Raw genomic sequence first — 20,354 nt, 5'->3', positions numbered from 1 at the left:
GAGTGACCATCGGGTTCTTGGTCACCTCCCTGACCAAGGCCATTCTGCCCCGATTGCTTGATTGCTCAATTCCTTCGACCTCATGGTTTGGTTTTTGCTCTGACATGCATTGTCAACTGTAGGACCTTATATAGACAGGTGTGTGCCTTTCCAAATCACGTCCAATCAATTGAATGTACCACAGGTGGACTCCAATCAAGTCGTAGAAACATCTCAAGGATGATCAATGGAAACAGAATACACCTGAGTTCAATTTCGAGTCTCATAGCAAAAAGTCTGAATACTTATGTAAATAAGGCGTTTCTGTTTTTAATTTGTAATAAATTTGCAAAAATGTCAAAAACCTGTTTTCAGTTTGTCATTATGGGGTATTGTGTGTAGATTGATGAGGATTGTTTTTTCTTCGTCCATTTTAGAATAAGGCTGTAACACAACAAAATGTGGAAAAAGTCAAGGGGTCTGAATACTTTCGGAATGCACTGTATGTATTGATGCTAAAGTCATGTTTCCACACTTTTACAGGATGTATAGGCTACAGCGTTGCGCCACAGGTGATGTCACTTGGCTGATCGCATGAGTTGGTTTCTGAAGCCTACATTCTTCCGGTAAGTCTGTCTTTGAGTCAGGACTCTTTCCATCGAATGTACAGAAGCTTCTTTTTACATATCTTAGCTAACTGAAGAGAAACAAATAAGCACAAAGGTGTTAGGAGAAAGGACAGCGGATTTTCTGGAACAGACCAGTAGAAGAGAAGAACAGACCAGTAGGAGAGTAGAACAGACCAGTCATTGGCGCTGTCCAGCTGAAACTGTCATGTCCTTGGCAACGTTTTGAGAGTGTGGCCAAACTTCTAATATAATGTGGGCGACACATTCGCCTACGCCAACAATTAGGCAAGAAATTATTATAATAGCCTGTATAGGGCTGGTGAGACTGTAGCGCAATAGCCTACCCATGTTGATATGCGTAAAAGGTGATAAATGAAGTGGATACATGAGGCTACAATGAGTCTAGACTACAATTGAGTTGCCTTTTGAAAAATGTAAATGTCTCAAAACATTGGGTTCTGCAGGCGGGGTTTCTTGCTCATTTTGACCTTCATCCTCCTCAAATCCTCCCCACTGAGTCATCGATACAACAGGTGCAGTCATTCTCATTTCCTCGACTTGAATCATCAATCGAAGTAGGCTAAAGTTAAACGGACATATTTATATAAGGAACATCCCATTGGGCAGATATATCAATTCAACGTCTATTCCACGTTGGTTCAACGTGGAAACAACGTTGATTCAACCAGTGTGTGCCCAGTGGAATGAGTTTGGAGGGTTAAAACTATTAAATATTAAGGCATTAAACCTGTCTCTTAAAGCTTCCATTATACCGAAATTATATCTAAATCCAAACCTGGTTTCCAGCAGGCTACTAAGAGAGACGCATCTAATTTTCAAAACGTTTTTTTTTTTTTTTTTTTACCGTAATACAGATTAAAACCAACCATTTCCGGTGGATTGACAATGAAACCCTGTTTAAAGTATCCTCCTTTTTAAATGAAACCATACAGAGTTGGGTACAATTCCAATTTCATCCTCCAGAAGAGGCAGAAGAAATATTACAGCAAATAAAACACTCCAATGTACTGATAGAGGAAAGAACAATTTTCTTTGAAAAAAAGTTATAAGGAAGGTATCATGTTTATGAATGACATTGTAAATAAGGACGGCAAAATTGTCACACAAGCAATTATCAAATGTGTATGGAGATGTGTTCTCAATACAAAAGTATTTCCAACTCACGCAGCTCTGCCACGAAAATGGAAGAAGTAATTACTCAAAAGAAAAAGGAATGCATGGGTTTGTCTGCCTTCAGTGAAAAACCATGCATGGCTTAAAATGACTAGTGTAAATCGTAAAATGTAGCAGTTTCACTGAAGGTAGAGAGGTTTGACAACTATGCCGTATAAAATTCAAGATAGTTAGGAACAGATTTTTGAGGGGTTTATGAACGTATATACAAAACAACAATCGACACATCAATCCGTTATTTTCACTTAAACTATTATATAAAATTCTCGCCACAAAAATAATGCTCAATATAGGTGACATTGAACAGCACGAGGAAACTGAATCAACAGATCATCTCTTTTGGTACTGTCCTTCAGTGGCTCGCTCTTGGAGTCAGGTCCAGGAATGGTTGTTAAGTCATAATGTCTGTGTTCAGATGGACCTACAGTACTGTTAGCAGATCTTGAACAAATAACACGACCAATCAATGGGAAATATGATTATATTCTTAGGTAAAGTATTTATTTTTAGGGCAATCTCGGTAGAAATGGTACAAGTACAGAGATTCACGACCCTCGTAAGACATCACAGTAAAATAGTAGGAAGTATTGCAAAAGGAAATAGTAAAATGGTAGAGTACTGGGAAAGAAGGGTTAGTCTGTGGACATCTGAGGGTTGAAATTAAGATTAGAGTGCACTGTGTGAGTAAAAATAGCTGTAAATGTTGTCTATTAGTTTACTGCAATCAGGGAAGGGTTGGTAAATCATTTACAAAAATAAATGAATAGGGGGATTAAAAATGATGCAACCAATTAGTTGGATATAACCTATTTTCGCAAAATTAGATTTTACTTTTGGTGAACTATTTCTTGCATTTAGGGGGCGATATAACCAAACATGTATTCACATCACTATCTTTCATGCATAGGCCTTGTAATTTATGAGCTTTATAGTGTCAGATTGTTATCAAAATTGATCCAAAAGTTATCCAAATTAATTTCGATTCAATGTTATTGTATTTGCACAAGCGAGGAACCCTAACTAATCGTATAAGCAGAGCCTCACCCTTAAAAAAAAAAAAAAATGTATTTGAACATTATCTTACAGTATGTCAAATCGTGTCAATAACATAAAATTCGACCTACAATTTATTGACCAGATGCTTACAAAATTCTTGAGAATCCTCGACAAATGAAATAGCCTTCTCTGAATCTTCTCAGAAGTCTTTCGCAATATTGTCTCCTTCCTGTACATCTGCAGCAGTTTTTTCTTCAAAAAATAATAAGAAGAATTGTTTTAAAACAGCCTATGCTAAACTATTTTCAGACACCCAGGTGGCAGTTTATGTTCAAACGTTTTCAGGATCTATGGCTGTGAAACTCTTTCAGGGTTATTTCAGATGTCTAATCTGTTAAAGTCTAGGCTATCTATTAAACTTTGACACCATGCACTGATTTAGGCTGTAGATTCGTGAAATATAGGCCTATTTTGCCTAGTTTGGACATGATATAGGCGTTCTACATGATAAGTACATTGTGTTGCAAATATAATAGTAATACTACAAATAAATAAAATATATATTTTTTTGTTAACATTATTTGAAAACAAATAGTCTCAAGGCTCGGTAATAGTATTTCTTGTTTTACATTCATTCCCCCTTCGTTGAAAGTTTGACTCGTATTCGTATTTGGCCTAGTCTTTACCTCGTTTTTTGTCGCCACATTGTGCTGTGGGTGAGCGCACAGACCGCGTGCAATTTGTGCACAAAGCCGCCAGCCTGTTGGGAGGCGCAGCGCGGATTGGCGAGCTCTGCTTGAGCAGCCTTTACAGACCACCTGCAATGACTCCTGCAAATGATTCGATTTAACAGTGATAAAAAATGACTTGGGGCGGGGTTTAAGGTCGTTTTGAGCTCCTCATCATACCGGGTTCTACTGTACATACCATGATGGAGATCTTGAAAGTATTGCTGTGCCAAAATACGTGAAACTGGTCCAAAAGTGGATGCAGACACTTGTTTCACGGTTCTTTTGTCAATGTAAGCATGGTATAGCCTATGGAGTTTATTCCCTTCAATGTAGGGCGGATAGTTTAAACAAAAGTAATCGATGGATTTCCACGTCGCCAGAATACATGCACTCTAATAGGCCTAGTTCATAAGTGTGGCTATATATAATGTTTTAGCTTTTTCAATCTGAAATACAATTAGCCTAGGGAGGCCTATATGCACAACGTTCTTGGCATGCATGCAGTAAACTGACTAAATAGGCAAATTTTATTGGAACAAACAATACCATTGTAATAAATAACATTGTCTAATGCTATTTAAATTTCGATGTGAAGCGTACATTCATTTGTGTTGTAGGTTTGTCTCTAGACTGTCTTATTGTGAACAAAATGGTTTTAGGCTATAAGCTTGTAACCCAGTTGTATAATTGATCACGTTTCAGTCATTTCCTTTTTAAAAATACATCTTTAAATAAGAAATAATGTATGTATTTATTTGTTGAATCTCAATTATTTTCACAAACGCTATCAAAAACTCTCGAACTGAGTTCTCTAACAGAGAAAAGGGATAGAGACCGAAACATAGGGGCAACATGGTGATTTGGTTTTGAGTGAAGGACAACGCTGGAATGGAGTTTATCGCATCGTTAAATTCCAAGAATTAAGAAAAGCACATACTTTTTTGACACCTAAGTCTTCAGTGGGGACCAGATAAACAAAGACGTCTTGATATTGAAGGCTTTCAAAAAGGTCCGAGATAGTGTGGTCTACAGCTGTGCATCAATCAACAGTAATGCGCAAGTATTTGGTGAAGTAACTTGACTTGCTGTGCCAGGTGAGTAAACTAGCTAGGCTACATTACATTAATTTGATCGGAATAATCCAGTTTTAGACAACAATGGCAACAAGGGTTTTTCAATCAGAGGTTTATTGTAGCCAAAGCTATAGCCTAAATACGTTTTAAACGGTCTGCAAGTTATCCATGCTAACACACCTCACTTGACACCTCACTCCACTTAAAACAACCACGACAACGCCACAAATGACCACAGGCATAGAGGTAACCAGATCTACAACTGCCAAGTTTTGCTTCATCATCAACATTATTCTAATCATCATTGATAGGGTTGTTTTGGATAACCAAAATTACACAGACTGGGTATTTGCCATTATCCAATGTGGTTGAACAAAAATGTGTTCCCTGTTTGACTTGTGCTTTTGCAGTGGGAAAGATGGACCCTAGTGCATCCTGTGATCTGATCATTTGGGCCCATTTGCTGCTGGCTGTGGCTTCCTCTTCCTCCTCCTCTTCATCCCCATATGCCACTGCAATCGTGAGTCCTGCATATGTGTACACCCACTCATACCCTCATGTATTTACGAAACACCCACTTACAGTATATACGCTCACATGAAACACCCTTGCCCACCAAGCAAAACAAGAGCATTGAACCTAGTTGATGGAAATAGAATATCAAAACAGAAGCATATGCTTCATACATACAGTAAAATATGGTGGTGGATTTTTGATGTTATGGGGCTATTTTGCCTTCACTGGTCCTGGGGCCCTTGTTGAGGTCAACGGCATCATGAACTTTACCAAGTACCAGGACATTTTAGCCAAAAACCTGGTGGCTTCTGCCAGAAGGCTGACACTTGGCCGCAGGTTATCTTCTAGCAAGACAATAACCCCAAGCAGTAATCAAAATCCACAAAGAAAATGTTAATTGACCACAGAATCAACATTTTGCAATGGCCATCTCGGTCTCTGGGCTTGAACCCCATTGAAAACCTGTGGTTTGAATTGAAAAGGGCAGTCCAGAAATGCAGACGAAGGATATCAAGGATCTGGAAGGATTCTGTATGGATGAATGGTCTAAGATCCCTCCAAATGTGTTCTCCAATCCCAATGTCGTTATCCTCGCAATAAGTTTCAATAATTTTGACCCCTACCTTTTTTAACTTGTTCAACAAAATCTATTTCTCTGTGCAATTTTAGTAGTATAAAATAATATACTATAAACCCAGGGTTTATAATACAATACTTTCCCATTTAAATTTTTTTACTAAACATTTTTTTTACAAAACATTTAAAATACAAATGTGGCATACAATATAGCTCAGTATTTGAATCATATATTTTATACAGTCATTTTTGATAATCTTTATCAAGGTTGTCAATAATTTCGGACCTGACTGTATATGTGTGCCATAGTAATTACAGTTGAAGTCGGAAGTTTACATACACCTTAGCCAAATACATTTAAACTCAGTTTTTCACAATTCCTGACATTTAATCTTAGTAAAAATATCCTGTCTTATGTCAGTTAGGATCACCACTTTATTTTAAGAATGTGAAATGTCAGAATAATAGTAGAGAGAATTATTTATTTCAGCTTTTAATTATTTCATCACATTCCCAGTGGGTCAGAAGTTTACATACACACAATTAGTGTTTGGTAGCATTGCCTTTAAATTGTTTGACTTGGGTCAAATGTTGTGGGTAGCCTTCCACAAGCTTCCCACAATATGTTGGGTGAATTTTGTCCCATTCCTCCTGACAGAGCTGGTGTAACTGAGTCAGGTTTGTAGGCCTCCTTGCTCGCACACGCTTTTTCAAATCTTCTATAGGATTGAGGTTAGGGCTTTGTGATGGCCACTCCAATACCTTGACTTTGTTGTCCTTAAGCCATTTTGCCACAACTTTGGAAGTATGCTTGGGGTCATTGTCCATTTGGAAGACCCAAGCTTTAACTTCCTGACTGATGTCTTGAGATGTTGCTTCAATATATCCACATAATGTTCCTCCCTCATGAAGCCATCTATTTTGTGAAGTGCACCAGCCCCTCCTGCAGCAAAGCACCCCCACAACATGATGCTGCCACCCCCGTGCTTCACGGTTGGGATGGTGTTCTTCAGCTTGCAAGCCTCCCCCTTTTTCCGCCAAACATAACGATGCTCATTATGGCCAAACAGTTCTATTTTTGTTTCATCAGACCGGAGGATATTTCTCCAAAAAGTACGATCTTTGTCCCCATGTGCAGTTGCAAAACGTAGTCGGGCTTTTTTATTGCGGTTTTGGAGCAGTGGCTTCTTCCTTGCTGGGCGGCCTTTCAGGTTATGTCGATATAGGACTTGTTTTACTGTGGATATAGATACTTTTGTACCGGTTTCCTCCAGCATCTTCACAAGGTCCTTTGCTGTTGTTCTGGGATTGATTTGCACTTTTCTCACCAAAGTACGTTCATCTCTAGGAGACAGAACGCGTCTCCTTCCTGAGCGGTATGACGGCTGCGTGGTCCCATGGTGTTTATACTTGCGTACTATTGTTTGTACAGATGAACGTGGTACCTTCAGGCGTTTGGAAATTGCTCCCAAGGATGAACCAGACTTGTGGAGGTCTACCATTTTTTTTTCTGAGGTCTTGGCTGATTTCTTTTGATTTTCCCATGATGTCAAGCAAAGAGGCAGAGTTTGAAGGTAGGCCTTGAAATACATCCACAGGTACACCTCCAATTGACTCAAATTATGTCAATTAGTCTACCAGAAGCTTCTAAAGCCAGACATCATTTTCTGGAATTTCCCAAGCTGTTTTTGATTTCCCAAGCCGGCTGCGACAGAGCCTGGACTCGAACCAGGATCTCTAATGGCACAGCTGGCAACTACGATGCAGTGCCTTGCACCACACAGGAGGCCATATTTATTTTTAAATGTTACAATTATTTGTATGCCCACATTATTACAAAACAAAGTAAGTTTTCCCTATTTACTATGGCAAACAGATCAGAAATTATAATATTTTTTGCTCATCTTTATCAAGAGTGCCAATAATTATGGACCAGACTGTTAAGACTATTAAATCTGCATCGCGGAAATTCAGCTTTACAGAGTGACATAAATTTAAAGGCAATGTTCCCGCTTTAGCGGAGACTGCTTTCATAGTAAACGCACACAAGGTGCACACCTTTGGGAGTTTTCTCCCCTAAACGACCTAACAGAGTTTGTAGTTAGAAAGACAAGCTTCTCTTATGTTTTTCTCTTGTACTCAGGCCGAGAATGGGAGCACCAGGCAAACAACATCCTATAGCCAACAACAGACTAGTCTAATCTTCAACAAGTACACAATGAGTAAACTCTCCACAAAAAGTATTCCACAACCATCTAAATATTCCTTTATGTTTTAAATTGAGCGGTGTGTTTTAGTGTAGGATAGTAAAAGCATCAGGCATAGTAAAAGCAGCATGTACAAGCTACACAAGAACACAAAAATAACATATTGGTTAGTTGAAATATGATTTTGCATAGTATTATATTTTATGGAATATTATTGGTCAGTGTTTATAGTAAAGTAATTACAATTACTGCTGGGGGAAAAAACTAGACAGACCAAAACAACTACCTAAAAAAAATATTGAACAGATTGAAACTTCGACCTGACATTCACAATGTTGTTAGTGATGCTTATGACACGGCTGTTCCTTGTCTTTTCTTCTGACAGACAATGATTTCCACTGAGAAAGAGGGAAAGAAGATGGTGCAACGTCTCTTTGCTATGAACCATTCAATTGATTATATTTGATACATTTTAACTGTAACACCATGTATCTAGTTGAAATAGCCTAATTCTCACTCTCTTCATTTCATCAACATACTGGCTTTATGGCAGCTTTGTGAATATGATTCATGTCATTACTCTAATAAATGGAGATGTATTGATTAAAACTAAGTTTATAATGATGTATTAAGATGCTTTTCACTTTCTGACTTCCGTGTTCTGTAAATATTACCAAAGACACAAGCTCTGCAGTGAAACCTCCATAAAACTAATTTAACATTTTATGCCTCAAATTGTTGGAATTCTTCCCCATACTATTCAGTTTTGTATATTTGGAAGAAAGCAATATTTTTGGAATACTCGAATGATTGTAACACAGTGTGTATGTGAAATGTGAGTGTTCTCGTAACTGTAAAGGCATGTTAATGTGAAATCTCCGTTACTTTATATTACTCATCTCTTACAATCTGAATGATGAGACAGAAATGGTAAAGCTACATCTTTTTTATTCAATTTTTTTTGTTTACAAACACTTGAAATCTATTGAAATTCTACTCTACAAGCGTCCAAGGCTGTTGCACTCGAAAAACAGCCAATATCAGAGGAAGCAGCGTTGTAAAACTTAACAAAATGTAAAAACTACAGAGCTGCTTTGTACAAGATAAAGGTTTTCCTAATATTACATGTGAAATCCTTTCTAAAATATATAAGTATTCTCTTTACTGCAACAAAATATACAGTAAGTTCCCTATACCAAATGACCCTCTTACCAATTGTGTATTCTACTACAGTCATTAATTGTTTTTGTCATTTTCTTATTGCCATTTTATAGGGCAAGTACATTTAGGCTACCCCATGTTAGCTACAAAATGTGTTTGTTTTTCGGTTGTTGAGGCACAAGCAGTTACTACAGACACTTGAATACTGAATACACACAGCAAACCAATTATTTTTCACATATTTTTATTAAATTAGAATTCCCATTTCCAAAATATCTCTCAAGTTTTGAGTTTGAGACCTGCACCGAAATACTGTATGTAGAATTCTGTCATACCAGCTTTTGACTTTTTGAGTAGAAGTGATAGCCCTTGGGACTGTTTTACAGTATTCAAACAAAGGCAGTTTACAGAGGTAGTGACCACCCAAGTTTACTTGTAAGTGCACTTTCGGAAACCAATACATGCTTCTACGAGGCAAAGTACACACATATAGACCCTTCTGTAAAGCGATATCTATCAAGAAAGTAAATATATAGTATTGCATGAGCTATCAGATGCATCCGTACCAAGCAGATCACTTCCTGTAAATCCTTTTACACATTTCAATATTGTAAACTAAGTATTATCATCAAACTAAGCAGACTATGCTGTACGCTAGTGTCTTATGTTGGCTGTCCACATAATAGAAAACTTGCTTTTCTGTGTACAGCAAGATTGCAAAGACATCACAATCCTATATACCCACTATACACTGTTCCTAAACCCAGATCACGCTCACCATTACCCAGATCACGCTCACTATTACCCAACATTGTAGCAATGTTGAAGCAACGTCACTGCAACATTGGGGCAATACAGACTGTTAGCTAGGGCAACACATCCCATTTTATTTTTCTCACAGGATTGCACAGATGCTCTGTCAATCATGAGGAATAAATTACAACAAACTCTCTCTCTCTCTTCTCTCACTCTCTCTTTATTTTGCTCTCCTCATCTCAAAGGAAAGAAACCAAAACAAGTACAATCTTCTGTCATGTGCGAAACCAAGCAGGAAAGGCATTGCACACAGCATGTGTCTGTGTGTAAGTGTGTGTGTGTGTGTGTGTGGTCATGTTTGTTTTTCATCCAGTATACATTCTCCACCATTTAGAAAAATAGAATCATCGTTCACAGCAGCGCCCTCTAGTGGCGCCTCCATGTGGCAGGGGACATGTAGTGCGCTAGAAACCTGCAATACATTAAAAAAACATCAGTCAATCTCACAGAAGACGACAAAAAAATCCTATACTATGATACTAAATCAGACTAAATTGTATGTATGCTAGTACTTTAGGGAAAATATGGAATATAGAAGCCTGCATTGCAGTATCACAGTGACATTGTTTCAAGTTGGTTGAGTCTTGTAGGCTACTTTTGAAATCTGTGCTCCTGAGGTACTTGATGGTCAAGTCCTTACCTAGAGGTCTAGCTCTTGCCACCCTTATTTTTGGATCCTGGCACTACATCTGAACTCATCTTTCCAGACAGGTGGTCTTTGGCTGAAGGGTTCTCCTCCTGTTGTTTCTGAGACAAAAGGTCAAAGGTCAAGTCAATTAGAGGACATTTATATCAAATCACATGAATATGGGCATGAATCTCAAATGATTATTAGGATCTAATTTCATTTGGTTTTCTTAAGGTCTAGTTCTTACCTTTGACTTAGACCTTGACTTGCTGTTGCTCTGCAATAAACAAAATTGACACCTTGTTCAGTGTGGATATAACTTCAGGGAGGGCTATGGTAAAGTGATACGGGAGACTTGTAATACGTCTCAATAAGACTAGAGGGCGCTGTAAGACAACCAACAACCATATCTGTTGCTCCATAACCAGAGAATCAATGGCAAGTTCATCTTCCAGTGGAAGCTGGTGGGAGGAGCTATAGGAGGATGGGCTCATTGTAATGGCTGGAATGGAATTCATGGAACGGAGTCAATATGTTTGATACCGCCGTTTATTCCATTCCAGCCCATCCTCCTCCTATATAATGAGCCCATCCTCCTATCGCTCTTCCTACCAGCCTCCACTGTTGTAGGTTAACTTTTCTACTAAGGGGAATAGTAGATTGACATAGGCTAGTGATTTTGCTGTTCGTTACTCGTCTTGTTGGCTGAGGATAAGTAAATGTGGACAGTAAGTCTAACATCTTCAAAGTGCGCATCAGAATTAGGTTAGAAGGACCGCAAATCATTGCATCCTCGACTTGCCTGTTCTGTTAGTATTAATTACCATAATCTAAATGTGATTTCTGTCATTCTGAGCATCGTGGGTGGACGGCCCTAATCAGGTTACGCACCCAATGCATATGGGTACGGTAAATTTCTCAAATGTCCTAAGGAAAACCCTGTGCCAAACGTACCGAGTTGATTTATGCGCTCTAGAATTGTAAATATTAGCCACTATTGGTAGCCACCATCAGTGATACCCACATACATTTATAACTGTCACTTTAGTGTTAGTTTCCTTCAACTTGTAGCTACATTTTGCATCATTTATAAGACTATTGTTCAACCCCTATTCTACACTTTTCTCACCTAATATTTAATGGATTGAACAACTGAATGTGGCAACTTTCAGGATGAATCAAACCACTATTTTTTTATTCATCAATACATTTAGTGCGTAAAGGCTCTCCAAACCTGTTATCTCTGATTCATAAATACTTTCATAAACCCTAAATAATCTACAAGATCAGAGTATTTTTTTTAAATCTACCAATTGGTGCTGAAACGGAGACGAATATGCATAATGGCTTTCTTTCATCGATACCCAATATTCTGAACCCGTTCTCTCTATATTGTCTAAAGGTACACCGTATTTAAAGGGATGGCTTTAGGTAAATGTAGGAGAGAGTGGGGTAAGTTGACCCAAAGGGTTAGTTGAGCTACCCCCCGTTTCTAGGAAACCATACACAAAATTAATGTGACCAAATATTTAGGAAGAAGTCATCATTTCATGGAGTCTGTGAAAGAAGAAACCACACGGAAAAAGTGGTAAGCAAAAACTGATTTTCAGTATGTCAAGTGAATGTATTGTGTTATATGTTTCATGATGCTTGTATCTAAACCAAAGTTGATACATCACTTGGGGTCTCTATAAGCTACAATATGAGGTCCCAAACTTAGCATGAAAGTGCATCCATGTAGCTGTGTGGGCTAATATAGTCAAAATGTTTGAGCCAATGGCCACCATACACCATACAAATGATGATTACATTTGGTCAGTTTTATGCATAATATGCTACGTATTTTTGCAAGGTGTCATGCATATGAACTCAAGATAGTTTTTTATTGTTACAGAGCAGACATCATCATGCCCTGTCTATACGAACGTAAAACAATCAGGCCCCCTTGGAGGTTCTTGAAAGAGCAGCCAAGGAAGTAAGTGAAGGGAAGAAGTCCATTTGAGCAGCAGCAAGTGATGAAAAAAATAGACTGAATGACACTGAAGAAGTACATTGACAAAAAAAAGATTAACATGTACCTGTGTGAAAGAGAGGCCATGATAGAGTAGCAGAGGCTGAGCTAAAAATATCAAGAATTTTGCAGACCAGCTTCATGGGCTTAGTAGCCTCAAATGCAGAGAGTGTGCAAGGGAGCCACACCTGCAGAGTACATTACGCACCTGCATTCGGTAAGTCTGAATACCAACTACTGAGAAGTGCTTAAATCAAAACGCGTCAAAAAGTCTGATTTGGGCCATATGTACGTACCTCCAGACTGGGCTGTGTCTGCTTTGTTGTCACAACTACTGAGGTTGCAGCAGGACCAGGTGAGGAAGAGAAGTCTCTAGACAAGAGGTCGAGGGCACTGCTGTCATCCATAGATGGCTTTAAGGAAGATGGTCACAAGTGTACATACGGTTTACATGAATTCAACATTACTTTTATGAGTTGCACTGTGTTCAACACAGTATGACATTGAATACGACTGATCTGTACAATTATAGATACAGTTGGACAGAAACCTTACCTGCTTGGGCCTAACATCAGCCTGGGCTTTGGCCTCTGCCATTGCCTGTGAGGAGAAAATACACAAAACCTTATTAAAATATACAGCCTTACTTACACCTGGGGTGGCAGGTAGCCTAGTGGTTAGAGCGTTGGGCCAGTAACGGAAAGGTTGCTAGATCGAATCCCTGAGCTGACAAGGTAAAAATCTGTCATTCTGCCCCTGAACAAGGCAGTTAACCCACTGTTCCTAGGCCATCATTGTAAATAAGAATTTGTTCTTAACTGACTTGCATAGTAAGGAAAATAAATAAAAATATTAGCGTTTCCCAAACTTGGTTCTGGGGACCCCAAGCGGTGCAAGTTTTCGTTTTTGCCCTAGCGCTACACAGGTGATTAAAATAATCAAATCTTAACAATGAGTTCATTATTTGAATCAGCTGTGTAGTGTTAGGGAAAAAACCAAAACGTGCACCCCTTGGGGTCCCGAGGACCGAGTTTGGGAAACGCCATCCTATATACACCTCACTTAACTTATGGGCACAGAGTACCCCTTTCTGATTTTTGCATATTTTTGATACTGAATGTTATCAGATCTTCAACCAAACCTCACATTAGATAAAGGGAACCTGAGTGTACAAATAACAAACAAAAAAATTGTACTTCTTTTAATTAACAAAGTTATGCAACACCCAATTCCCCTGTGTGAAAAAGTAATTGCCCCTTACACTCAATAACTGGTTGTGCCACCTTTAGCTGCAATGACTGCACCAAACCATCACACTACCACCACCATGCTTGACCGTTGGTACTGTATGCGGTTCTTACTGTGGAATGCAGTGTTTGGTTTTCCCCAGGCATAATGGGACCCATGTCGTCCAAAAAGTTATACTTTCGACTCATCTGTCCATAGAACATTCTTCCAAGTCTTGATGATCCTCTAGGTGCTTTTTGGCAAACTGGAGCCAACCTTTTGGATGAGATGGATCCCATTATGTCTTGTGAAAACCAAACACTGCATTCCACAGTAAGAACCTCATACCAACGGTCAAGCATGGTGGTGGTAGTGTGACGGCTTGGGGATGCTTTGCTGCCTTAGGACCTGGACGACTTGCCTTAATAGAAGGAACGATGAATTCTGCTCTGTATCAGAGAATTCTACAGGAGAATGTCAGGCCATCCGTCTGTGAGCTGAAGCTGAAGAGCAGCTGGGTCATGCAGCAAGACAATGATCCAAAACACACAATCAAGTCTACATGAAAATGTTTAAAAAGCAACACATTTGAAGTTTTGGAATGGCCTAGTCAAAATCCAGACCTAATCCCAATTGAGATGTTGTGGCAGAACTTGAAACAAGCAGTTCAGGCTTGATAATCCACAAATGTCGCTGAGTTAAAGCAGTTCTGCGGGAAGAGTGGGACAAAATTCCTCCACAGGGACGTGAGAGACTGATCAACAACTACAAGAAGCGTTTGGTTGGAGTCATTGCAGTGAAAGTTGGCACAATCAGTTATTGAGTGTAAGGGGACAATAACATTATCACACAGGGGCATTGGGTGTTGCATAACTTAGTTCATGAAATAAATGACATAAGTATGTAATTGTTGTGTAAGTTGTTCACTCATGCTCCCTTTATCTAATATTAGGTTGAAGATCTGATAGCATTCAGTATCAAAAATATGCTAAAGTAGAGAAAATTAGAAAGGGGGAAAATACTTTTTCACAGCACTGTATATACTGTTAATTATTTAGTACTAATCCAATATAAAAACAAAAGACGAAAGTGGGCAGAATTGTACAGTATTACTTCTGTGTTATTGTGAAAAGTTCACGTATGTAGAAGAGCGTAAAAATAACATAAGGGCCGTTTAGTACCATTTTATTTGGTGTATTGCATTTACCACGTGTTAGCATTTACGTTATCATTAGCACATTACATTAGCATCTTCAGGAATACCCTTCTTATTTCCTACTACAACCCTGTATATGTTACCTTAAGGTCTTTCTCTGTGGGCCGGTACTCAGCTGGAAGGCTGACATCTCTCTCCCCCATCTTGATAAGCTTCTCCTCCATGATCTTCTTCTCCTAGAATAAGCAGAGAGCAGACTCAGGTAAAACAACAGATAGCATTAGCATTAGGCTAAAGGCTAAAGACTCAGGTAAAACAACAGATAGCATTAGCATTAGGCTAAAGGCTAAAGGTTTCGCTGCAGTGAGGTAAGGCTTATTTTTTTGGACCAAGGAATAGCCTTCAACAGTTGTGTTGCACAAGAGTGAATATTCCAGTCGGTCACACTTTAAACTAAATACATCATGTGTAGGCTTAATGAAGCCTTCATATCACCCTTTATAAGTACCTTGACGATGTCCCTGACTGAGACGGGAACGGGCTCCGGGATAGGAGTCATGTTCATTAAGGTGTCTGACAAGGCATCCAGAGCATCTACCGTCCCTGTAGACAGCTACACACACACACACACGGTTACATGTCACTGCTGACAATGGGTATCTGACTGAGCCACTAAATGTGAATTAGGCATAGGACAACAATAATCTCACATTAAGTGTGTGTGTGTGTGTGTCAGTACCTGGCGGTTAGCAGCAGATTTGACTGCAGGGGCAACAGCTGGGGCTACAAATTCCCCTGCCAGGGCGTCCAAGGCAAAGTCATCTGCAGCCTACAGACACAAAGGAGGAGAGATGGAGGGAAAATGTATATGTTAAGTGAGTTGTTCTGCTACCGATGAAAAACTAAGAGACACTTAAAGCAACCAGACATAAAAACACGTATTGGCTGGTCATAGATTTATACAGAGCAGACCAATCACTGGATGGTTTGATAAGTGAGTGACCAATGGTAGAGGGTGTTGTTCACCTGTGTTGGAGGAGCTGGGGGGCAGAGGACAGGAGCCTGGACAGTTGGAGCCACAGAGGAAGACATGAAGTCACCTGACAGGATGTCCAGAGCCTCACCTGAGTCCATGGACGGCTGGAGAGAGAGAGAGAGAGAGAGAGAGAGAACAGAGGAGGAGTGGACGGGAGAGGATAGGGAGGAGGAGAAGTGAAGAGAGGAAGAAGATATGTAGTTATGATTATCAAATTCCCGTACACCAATAACTCCTGGTTCTCTTTAGTTCTGTTTCTTCTCATAGTGAAAAGTAATGTATTTTTTGATCTCCCAATGACTTTTGCTTTGCGTATATGAGGCCCACCTCTTTCTTGGGAGGAGGCAGGTCTTTGCCTTTGTCCTCTGTGAACCTGTACTCTGGTGGGAGAGTGTCATCCCTCTCACCCACAAGCACAGCTTCCATCTCTGTCAGTTTGCCCTCCTAAACAGCACACGCAACAACAAAAAACACACACACACACAAACAGAGCTGAAATTAATTCTATCCTTTAAAAAAGGTCACTGGGACTGCTACACTATGTACTATACTGTAAGCTAGTCATTGTAAGAATAACTTTGTTGTTCAGTGTATGTATACCGTGACAATGTCCTCAGGTCTGATCTTGGGAGGTTCGGGCGCTGGTTCTGGAGCAGCCAGAGTGTCTCCCAGAGCACTGAGAGCATCCAGGGACATACCCTGGAGACACACACACACACACACACACACAGGGATTAGCTGTGTGCAGGGACTTTTTTCTTCAGTTGATTCTCTTACTGCGCCTTAGATTTCTCCTGTGTCTACACGTAGCGTGGTTACCTCATCAGTGGTGGTTTTAGTAGGTGCTGCGGGTTTAGTAAGTGCTGCGGCTTTAGTAGGTGCTGCGGCTTTAGTAGGTGCTGCGGCTTTAGTCGTGGCTCCGGGTTTAGTAGTGGCTCCGGGTTTAGTAGTGGCTCCGGGTTTAGTAGTGGCTCCAGGTACAACAGGAGCCATGCTGGGGGCTTCAAGGTCAAATGTACAAACGGCTCTCTATAGACAGGAAGTAAGGGCAAAACACATACACATATGATATGACCTGACAGTACGCAAGGTATACTGTACATATGCATGCACACACACATCATGACCCGACAGTCGGCAATACACAAGGTACACACACACACAAACGATATGATTTGAATACAATGAACACACACACACCACACTACATAACTAAACATATACAAAACACCTCAGTGAGTTTACCTGTGGGGGGTTGTCGAAGTGAGGCACCACGGGGGCCTGGACAGCGGAGGCCTTAGTAGGAGCCACAAAGTCTCCAGCCAAGGCATCCAGGGCTGCTAAATCATCTATTTCGGCCTGGGAGAGATAGACTCACATACTTACAGCTTATAATGCCTTCCTAAGGCTGTCATAAGATTGACAAAATGGCTGTTATAACATGCTATGAGCATTGATGACGACCCACTTTCTGCTATATCGGTTGATTCTTACTGACATGCCATATTATGATAGCCCTAAAGTAATGGCATTGGAGTGACTTTCACTTAGAAGATTACCAATAGACCCATAGAAAATGAAAGTATTGGAGGGGTAAATCGATTCATAACAGAGTTGACCAATTAGTGGATGGTTTGATAAGTGAACGACCAATGATAGAAGGTGCTGTTCACCTGTTTGGGAGGAGCTGGGGGGCACAGGACAGGAGCCTGGACAGATGGAGCCACAGAGGAAGACATGAAGTCACCTGACAGGATGTCCAGAGCCTCGCCAGCGTCCATGGAAGGCTGGAGAATGAGAGAGAGTGAAAACAGAGTACAGAGGGGAGAAGTATGAGTACTGTGACTCAAATCTCAGTATACTATAACATCAGATCCCTTTGGAGGGCGCCACTGGTATTTACTATAGGTGTGATGAAAGTGGGACATGAGGCTTTTGATGGCTTCAGAAGGCTCACCTCTTTCTTGGGAGGAGGCAGGTCTTTGACTTTGTCCTTTGTGAACCTGTACTCTGGTGGGATAGTGTCGTCCCTCTCACCCACAAACACACCCGCCTCTGATGTCAGTTTGCCCTCCTGCAGAACAGAAATGTGCACCAAAAATGATTTGCGCACGCGTACACACGCACAGACAAAATGTAGCACAGGCGGAATACAAGTCAGTGTACCGTGACAATGTCCTCAGGTCTGATTTTGGGAGGTTTGGGCGCTGGTTCTGGAGCAGCCAGAGTGTCTCCCAGAGCATTGAGAGCATCCAGGGACATACCCTGGAGAGACACACAGAGAGGGACATGAAGAAAGAAACACCGACAGAGAAAGGGCGACACAAGGGGTTAGATTAAATGTTCAACAATGATATGGGATGATACATAGTACAACAGTAACAGTATTTCATTGGTTAGATAGAAACTGTATCCCTCCTATGACAAACCTCATCTGTCTTAGGCTTGGTGTCCATTGGGGAGTCAGCCAACTGAAACACAACAAACGTCAATAGATAACAGCTTCATGACCCGACAGAAGTACTACATGGAATACATATTTTGCATGGAAACATTTTTTGTTGCCGACACAGTACAGTACCCAACCCGCCACAAAGCATGACAGGCTGAGCTGCAATGATGGACAACCCAATATAAAATTGGAAATAAGCGTTTGTCAGTGTTTATGTGGTGCTCATTACGTTGTTACGCATGGCTTATTAATGTGTGATCATGACGTAGGACTTGCTTTCTTTGGGGTTATTTACCTTTTCCACCTTAGCTTTCTTGTCCGCGGGGGGAGCAGCAGACTTGGTCACAACGGGAGACTTAAACTCAGTTTTCTGGAATGGAGGAGAGAGATGATTTGATTGCGTTGTCTGAGCTGCAACGATGGACATCCCAATATAACAGTGGACATAAGCGTTTGTCAGTGTATATGTAGTGCTCATGACATTGTTACGCATGGCTTATTAATGTATGATCATGACGTAGGACTTGCTTTCTTTGGGGTTATTTACCTTTTCCACCTTAGCTTTCTTGTCCGCGGGAGGAGCAGCAGACTTGGTCACAACGGGAGACTTAAACTCAGTTTTCTGGAATGGAGGAGAGAGATTATTTGAGTCCGTTCAATACTGTTGCTTGGGTTCTAGTTGAGAGGAAGAAGGGAAACCATTTGGTAAAAGCTCACTTGAACCCTTCACTATAAAGGGGTCTTCACAGCAGCTTATCTTTACATGACATAACAGTTGTCATAAGCTATTACAGCTGACATTGGTGTATGTCAAAATTACATGACACGGTCATGTTGTTTGCAACAGTATGCAGGGCAGGCTATTCATCAGAACCATGACATAGTAACCAGTAGGTGGCTAGCGAGTTAGCAGTCCGATAAGCTAGCCAAAATGTTGCCAGGTGTCATTATGACCATGTTTATGTCAATTGACATTCCCTGACATTGCTTTTCGTAACAGTTTACCATGTCACGCTAATTTCTTTTAGAATACAGTTTTACAATGGAGGAGGCAGGTGAAATATCAGCACTCTTCATTTACCTTGACAGGAGCGGGTGGAGGGGGAGCGAAGTTGGAGAAGCCAGCAGACAAGGCATCAATGGCAGCCAAGTCCTCCACTTTCTGTTAATAGATGAAATTGTATCACTGTCATATATTAAACATGAAGAGTCGGGACCGCTGTTTCACCCGAAAGACTATGGGACTAATAACGATCCTGTTACCCAATGTATGTTTCAGGGAACATGACCCATAAGTGATTATAACCTGGAAATAGTGAAGTCTCACCTTCTCCTGTTTCTGAGGGATGGGAGCAGTAGAGGTTGTGAACCCAAAGGAGAGGGATTCCAGAGCATCATCTGTGCTCATGGGTTTCTGATACAAGCAAAGCATAGTTATACACAAAGGATTACAGTAAAAGCTGTGTCTTCATAATACGCCACTAGATGGCACTTTAGACTAACTCCAACCATTGAAAGAGGGCAGAATAACAAAGACCAGACCACACGTGGCAGACCAGAAGGAAAAGTACTGACACACCCATTACATTCCCTAGGATCTTACTGCAACCAAGCACTTGGCAAACGACTCTGAGCAGAATCCCTTTACTTAGCATCAGTTGTATTATATATATTTTTTTTTAAACACGTAACCAATGGCCAATTTTAGACAACTCACTTTTGACAACATACTTGATCGGTAAAAGAGTTTGCCTCATATCCAAAGAAGTTCTTAGAAGCAGAGGTATACAACAGAGAGCACTACAGTGCAAAACAAGGTGTGGCCCAAAGTTGGGACAGAGGGTGAATAAGTGCGTGTATGGGTCGTTCCACGAAATGGGTCTCTTTTGCGGCACTTTAAATATTTAAAGTAGAAATTGTGCACCAATATTGAATTTTAAATGCCTGCTATATTAAATGAAGTGCC

At 40.3% G+C, this 20,354-nt stretch overlaps 1 protein-coding gene and 1 pseudogene across 18 annotated transcripts in view; one reads left to right on the top strand and one right to left on the bottom strand.

Moving 5' to 3' along the window:
• The first annotated feature begins 573 nt into the window (after positions 1–573).
• LOC120021899 lies at positions 574–7,895 on the top strand (annotated as a pseudogene).
• Positions 7,896–10,016: 2,121 nt separating this feature from the next.
• LOC120063958 (calpastatin-like) overlaps positions 10,017–20,354 on the bottom strand; it is a 72,689-nt gene continuing 62,351 nt past the window's right edge. For 17 of the 18 annotated variants that reach the window (XM_039014276.1, XM_039014284.1, XM_039014271.1 and 14 more), the window contains 21 exons: positions 19,716–19,802; positions 19,470–19,550; positions 18,936–19,010; positions 18,684–18,758; positions 18,366–18,407; positions 18,103–18,201; positions 17,894–18,010; positions 17,610–17,723; positions 17,182–17,295; positions 16,756–16,965; positions 16,537–16,635; positions 16,264–16,380; positions 15,927–16,040; positions 15,640–15,729; positions 15,409–15,513; positions 15,044–15,136; positions 13,073–13,117; positions 12,814–12,930; positions 10,754–10,783; positions 10,519–10,625; positions 10,017–10,290 (listed from right to left, as the gene is read on the bottom strand). In XM_039014276.1, coding sequence (XP_038870204.1) covers positions 10,527–10,625; positions 10,754–10,783; positions 12,814–12,930; positions 13,073–13,117; positions 15,044–15,136; positions 15,409–15,513; positions 15,640–15,729; positions 15,927–16,040; positions 16,264–16,380; positions 16,537–16,635; positions 16,756–16,965; positions 17,182–17,295; positions 17,610–17,723; positions 17,894–18,010; positions 18,103–18,201; positions 18,366–18,407; positions 18,684–18,758; positions 18,936–19,010; positions 19,470–19,550; positions 19,716–19,802 — 1,923 coding nt within the window. In that variant the 3' untranslated portion in view covers positions 10,017–10,290; positions 10,519–10,526. The remainder of the gene's footprint in view (positions 10,291–10,518; positions 10,626–10,753; positions 10,784–12,813; positions 12,931–13,072; positions 13,118–15,043; positions 15,137–15,408; positions 15,514–15,639; positions 15,730–15,926; positions 16,041–16,263; positions 16,381–16,536; positions 16,636–16,755; positions 16,966–17,181; positions 17,296–17,609; positions 17,724–17,893; positions 18,011–18,102; positions 18,202–18,365; positions 18,408–18,683; positions 18,759–18,935; positions 19,011–19,469; positions 19,551–19,715; positions 19,803–20,354) is intronic. The other variant, XM_039014292.1, reaches the window with a different exon arrangement.

Source organism: Salvelinus namaycush, chromosome 2, assembly GCF_016432855.1.
Source record: "Salvelinus namaycush isolate Seneca chromosome 2, SaNama_1.0, whole genome shotgun sequence".
NCBI lineage: Eukaryota > Metazoa > Chordata > Actinopteri > Salmoniformes > Salmonidae > Salvelinus > Salvelinus namaycush.
The sequence above is the reverse complement of the archived record's forward strand: the minus strand, read 5'-3'. Positions and strand labels throughout refer to the sequence as shown.